General features: G+C 28.1%; 2 protein-coding genes across 3 annotated transcripts in view; one reads left to right on the top strand and one right to left on the bottom strand.

The window, feature by feature from the left end:
* Positions 1-6795, bottom strand: part of LOC102676271 — a 16092-nt gene that overhangs the window by 2883 nt on the left and 6414 nt on the right. For both annotated transcript variants that reach the window (XM_006612452.2, XM_031508919.1), the window contains exon 2: positions 3039-3270. In XM_006612452.2, coding sequence (XP_006612515.1) covers positions 3039-3066 — 28 coding nt within the window. In that variant the 5' untranslated portion in view covers positions 3067-3270. The remainder of the gene's footprint in view (positions 1-3038; positions 3271-6795) is intronic.
* LOC102676412 overlaps positions 2010-6795 on the top strand; it is a 77780-nt gene continuing 72994 nt past the window's right edge. The window contains exon 1 of the mRNA XM_006612460.2: positions 2010-2028. The gene's annotated coding sequence lies outside the window, so the exon portion shown is untranslated. The remainder of the gene's footprint in view (positions 2029-6795) is intronic.

The following is a 6795-nucleotide window of genomic DNA, read 5'->3' as shown; positions in this document are numbered from 1 at the left end:
AAGTATTATATTCAGTGATTCGTTGCAAACGCGATAGCAAAAAAAAAAAAAAAGAAAAAAGTGTGATGTGGTGTCAGCGATGTCATCGCGGTCAAATCAAACTTCGCTTCGCCAAGCACGAAGGAAAAGTATGGATTGGCTGGACTGTATTTCTGTTCACGGTTCTGAAAATTTATGCGTAGAAACGCAATGAAATCTCGAAATCTCAATGATTGTAAGAGATCGAAGCGATAACGCAAGTGCGAATTATATCATCAGTTGCTGCTTTTAATTTGACGATATTGCGCTAGATGATTCCTTGAATGAGATCTATTTGTCATTGATTCTAATTAGTTTCTTTGTCTGATGCGTGCATTGTATTATAAAGATATCGTAAATATTTTGCAGAAAATTGTTCGCAGATATAGATTTGATTAATGTAATTGCATTAGAAGGTTATTCAAATGATGGTTTGCATTCTTATCGATTGAGTCCTCCAAAATGCGTTCTTATACTATAAGTAGTACTAATAGTACTAGTAGTCTATACTAATAGTATCTTATACTAGTAGTACTAATATCTATAAAATCAATTTAGAGATAATTGAACTAAAATGAATTAAATATTTTTATATCATAATGATTTATCTTTAAAAGATTGGCACATGTGACATCACATTATATATACAGTTATAATAGATTAATAGATTTACAAAAACGTATATATACCTATAAGAGGTACATGTATATACAATGTTTTTGCTCTAAATCTATTAGTTGAGAGGTTATTATTAAATGTTTTCTGAATTATTTGAGTATATTTGCAAATATACTTATGTTTATGATATAATGTATATAAACATGAATTGACCTGATATATATATATTTTACTAAATAATGGAAAAAAGTGGAAATGGAAAAATGGTTAAAAAAAGAATGGAAAAATATTTTAGAGTGCAAAAATTGTTATTTGTAATAACATAAGTAATATCCGTAGATTATAATATAGTAAATTTTTAACTGTAATAATTTTAATCAATAAACTTAGAGCAAAAATGTATGAATACTTTTTTGTAAAAATTAAAAAATTATTTCATTAGATTAAAATTTTTAAGATTTCATTAAAAAAAAAAATTGCATGTTTCAGATATATAAAACTATAATAAAATTATATCCAGATTATACTTCATTAAATATAATTTAATTTTAATTCAAATTTATTTTTATTTTTAACCTTAGAAGAGCCTTAACCTTAGCAATTCTATGGGATAGTATATATATACATATGTATGAAGTATATCTTATATAAAATTTTTGTTAAGATTCTAGCTAATATAAATGCTCTAAAAGTTAAAAAAAATATAAGAATGAAATATTTTAAAAACTAAAAAAAGATGAATTCCGAAGAATGTAACTATATTAAAATCATTAAAGTTGTTGGCACGTTTAGATTATTCCAATTATTATTCCTTGATGAAAACAATTTTAATAAAAACTATTAATAGAAATCTAATAACGAATATTATAAATAATATTATGAATAATAATAAGTTGTTATATAATTAATAAATTATATATAAAATATATTATAATTATAATTTATAATGATATCTATATATAATTATAGGTATATAATAAAAACTTGACATTTTAAAAATAAATCATATTCAATTTGATATTAAAATAGTTTTTAAATGTTTATGATATTTGTTTACTGATATATCATATTATAGGTTATTTTAATGCAAGATGTAAAAAAGATCTAGTGTAAACATAATATTTAATTTGTTTACGATTGAAGTTGATGATCATGTAATAATAAAAAACTACACATTAGCATTAATCTATCACTCGAAGTGCAGTGTGCAATGTAAAAATTTTTCAATCGTTTGTGGTTCTTTAAAAGAATCATTTGTATTCTATCTATTGCTTTCTACGCTAATTCATACATTAAACATAGCTTCACATAGACATAAATATAAAGACAAAATCATTTAATTTAAATCTACGATTTCTTGACAACGTAAACGAAAAACATCATTGAGAATACGTAAGTACATATTATATTTTTTGATATTCTTGTCGGCAAAGATTTATTTTATTGTGAAATTAATATAAATAGATGCTTATTCAAGACTTTGGCGAAACGTTCAAGGTCGACTTTTATGTTATAACGCAATAATTCCTCCAAAGTTTTGCGATTTATTATAATTAATCTCAAAAATGAATAAATAAATCGGTATCTTCTTACATTTCAGTTAAAAATAATAATATTATATGATTATAATAATAAAAATGTCAGTTTAATACAAAAATTTCTTAATAATTTTTCGTAGTCACATTTGCAGCAGCGCTTCTTTAACGACTTTAACTTCCTTAACTCTTTCAACGCCACTCGACGCGTAAAAGCAACGCGGCACGCGCATGCGCGCTCCAGTAGCGTACACTGCAAGCATTTAAACGGTGGCACCAGCGCGTTCAAATCTCGCCACGGAAGCACTCGAGTGTTCATTAGACAAAGTTCAACGCGAAAGCGTTAATGGCCATCTTACTTTCGCTCTCGAGTTTCTCGTTCCCCTTATTACTTTGTAGAACACCCCGTATAACCTAAATACGGTATATACACACAGGTATGTTATATATAAGCGAACTTGTCGTCTACAGGCCGCCACGACGGAAAGTGTACTCAGTCAAGCTGTCGAAGGGCAAGGCACTAAATTCACGCCGTGCAATTTCCGGGAGCAAAGCCGAGAGGCTCGCGCGAGCAAAATGACGAGATGGCATGTGGACGTACGTGCACGTCGTATATGTGCAGCGCCGTGGCACACATGCACACGCAATATCCCCACTTCAAGCGTATACGGAGCGACGATAAAGCGACGAGTGCCTCGAAGTGTTGTGAACGCTCGCGCTTTTCGCTAGAACGTTCTTAATTATGACACTCGTTTATCCTCGTTGGTTTTAACACTGGTGCCGCCGGTGTCTCTTGTTTCTTGCATGCATATACTATATTTCTATATTCACTAATACATTCACACGAAAATAAATTATGTCACTAACCTCCAGATTTCTTTGTCCATCCTGACATTCTCGTCCTTGACTAAATAAAGTTTGTTTTATACTGGGCCTCGCTTTCTCCCCCACTTTGATCCATATGTCTTGCTATGCAATTTTGCGTCACGTTTACTTTGGCGGGAATTTCAAATCCGTTTGCCAAATAAATAATATTTATATATGTGGCAATCGTATTACTATTTTATAGTTAATTATTATTTTCATTCGAGAAATTCTTCTGAAACCAATTGTTAAATCGAATTTTATCAATTTGATGATTTTTGATTTTTAAAATGTATTCTGTGCATTCCTAATTTTTCTAATTTATTTCTATCCTTTTTCATTCATGATCATTTAATATTATTCTTTTGAGGGAAGAAGGGGAATAATCAATGAATATGACGATAAAACATTTAAATATTTTCTCTTGAGTATGTATTTTATATCTTGACCTATTAAATATTAATTTCAAAATAAATATTAAATATAAAGATTTCACTGAATATATTATTATTGTATATATAAAATATTAATATTAATATATATATTAATAAATATCTTTAGTGAAACATCTTTGAATATCAATCGAATAAAAATTAAAACGAATACAAAAGTTGTTATATAAAAATCGATCAAGGCTTATTTATTAAATTATAAGTAATTTAAGTTGGTATTAGATGAAATGAGACAAAAATAAAATGCAATAACAATGTAATGCAAACAGCAATCTCGTTCTATTTTCCTCTCCTTTCATCTAACATAAATTAGAATTTTATATTAGTTATAATAAATAAACAACGATATTGTTATATCAATTTTTGCATTTATTTTGATTCCTAGAATCGATTTTCTAAAAATATTCTATGAATATATTATATGTTTATATAAATATATACATATAAATATTGTATATATATAAAAATTGTATACATATATATTATCCTTTTATTGTATATCAAATTTCAAAATCAATTATATTGTTTACTAAACACGACTAGAATCGTGTGTTCGAAAGTTCAAGCTTTCGACACCACTTTTTGAATACATTGCGCAAACCATTTTGCTACCGCGGTCGTGAATATTGAAAATACGACAATGTTGGCCAACGATACAATTATGTTTTGTGCACGTCTATTGACTACTATAATCAGCCAGTGACTATCGACATATGAAAAGTTGATAAATGAGCAACGAAATTCGAACAAGGATGATTTAGGTTTCGTTTGCTGGCACATAGTACGTAACGCACATAGATGTAGGAGGCGCGAGAGCGCGAGTCAACGACCTCGATGATAATCCAGACGATCAATAACTCTTCCAGGGAGTTCGAGAAGGCGAAAAGGAGCGAAGAATTAATCGAGGGAATCGTTGTGGCATCATGAGCAGCACAAGACATAAAATGCGGGCAAAAAAGGAATAATTTAGCATAATTTTCTCAAAGATGCATGCATGAGAAGCTTAACAACATAAATACACAATTGATATATTGACTTAATCATCGATTGTTTGCGATACACCATAAACACATGATGCCATGACCTATAATACAAAAGGAAATTAATTTTAATGAGAAATAGTGGTAATGGAAAAAAATTATTATTAGAATGAACTATTACAAGGTTTCTTTGTTTAATGAATAATGCGATTAAGATAAGAATAAAATGGAAAATGAATTATATTTATTAGAAAAAAATGCTCATAAATTGGCATGAAAAATTGAAATTTTCAGGGAAATAAAAAAAAAATTTATAAAATAAGATTTTGTAGATATAAAATTATATTAATTATCTACAATTATCTACAATATATTCTTTTGAAAATGATATATAGATAAACAAATATATATATAATATCCAAATATTATATTTGTATAATATCCAAATTTTATTTTAGTTCATTAGTTTTAATATATTTAATTTGAACGGTAGCGTTAATTATAATAGTTAATAGTTAATAGTTATTATCACTTATAAATCGTTCATACCATTGATTACGTCGATGGTAGCCGAAAAATAAATGTTAATGAAAAAAAGTTAATATTTACTAATGTCTAATATTGGTGAATATTGATGAATATGGAATAATATATACATCGTTATTTTTACAATAAAAAATGCAATTGTTCATAATTGCTATATTTTTTCAAATAAATATACAATTTTTTCAATATATATATAATAATTTTTATTATTTTAATATTTTTTTGATAGATTTAAATTAAAAATGATAGATAGATTAAAAAACATTTAATTTTTATTGAAAAGAATTTTTTTATCTCTAAATATTTTACAATTATATCTTAAAGAATTTAGAGAATTATTCCATCTTTTAAAATTGAGTTAGCAACTAAAAAGAATAAAAAGTGTCCATCTAACAAGAATATGTATCTATTTTTAGTTGTTTTTCAATTTTTAAAATTTGATTGCTTACAATCTTTCTTATCAATACAAAAATTTAAAGAGAAGAAATATTATCAAAAGTATCATACTTCTATATATTATAATATAATCTTACCATACAATCTTTTAAAATATGAATATATATCTATTCGTTTATCATTTTTCTTCTCATATTTGTTTATTGGAATTCCCGAAAAGAAGTCTTTAACTAAAGCGTGCTTCCAATCTATCACTAAATTCATCTCGCTTTCCTTTTTCACCCTAACTCCTTCATTTTTAACTCATCGTCCACGGAACCAGTGCGCAACCATTACGTATTACCCGGTATATACCACTTTCAGGTACAATATTTTTCGGATGAAATGCGTGTACTAGTGGCGTCGGCGTTTCCTGACGTTATCCAGAAACAAATGGACTTTTAAATTGCACTCGTGAGCCCCCACCTGTAGTCGCAGCTAGCGGGCCCTCGCAATGGCCGCCGATAACGGATGCAGCCGTGCACTCGCGACAAATTTGTACCATTATATTTCCGTATTTACTTTGCAGTGCGGACCGCGGGGCCAGTGCTTTGTTCTACGCGTAATTACGTTCCCTGGTGCTTAATTCACGACGATTAAATTGCACTCCTCCCTCCTTCCGTCCTTTCTATCCCCACGCTCGTTAATTTTCCCGAAATAAGTGCATTGTGCGATCATCAGAACTTTTGGAGGCCATGCACTATTATCGTTTCATCATATTCGGTGGGACAAGGAATAATTTACTCGGGAGTAATATTTCATCTCTATGTGTGCAATAGTGTATAACCTTCGATCTCTAACATCGTTTTTCGCGAAAAGTAATGGGTCATACTTATGCTAGGTGGAATTCGATTTACCGAGTTGCGAGATAAGAGAAAACTGGTTAAGCCCGTTAAGCGCGTTTTTATGATTCTTGATAGTGGTATTACTTGATTGCTGGTGGGAAAATGTTATTAGGTTTTAACATATAAAATATTCGTTTGAATTTCATGTTCTTCCTCTAATTGTATAATAGGTAGGTGATGATATCTATTACTAGCATAATTGAATGTTAGTTTATGTTTTTTCGTTTTTTTGATTTGAAATATTAAAATGAAAGTTTCGGATTATTTATTTTTTTTTTATGATAATAATGAATATATTTTTGAGTTCGAATAATTTACAATTTTAAATTTATGAATTTAACTTTTGGTTATGATGAATTATGAATTTAAAATAATTATTTTTTAAAGAAAAGCGTAGATACATTCTATTGATAAATGTAAATATATCATTGGTTTTTTTTAAATCTATTTAACTATAGATAATATAGTTATATATAATATAATATATAATATATATAATAAT

The sequence above is a fragment of the Apis dorsata genome, unplaced genomic scaffold (genome assembly GCF_000469605.1).
Source record: "Apis dorsata unplaced genomic scaffold, Apis dorsata 1.3 scaffold_113, whole genome shotgun sequence".
Classification (NCBI taxonomy): Eukaryota; Metazoa; Arthropoda; class Insecta; order Hymenoptera; family Apidae; genus Apis; species Apis dorsata.
Note: the sequence above shows the minus strand (reverse complement) of the source record. Positions and strands in the feature narration are given on the sequence as shown.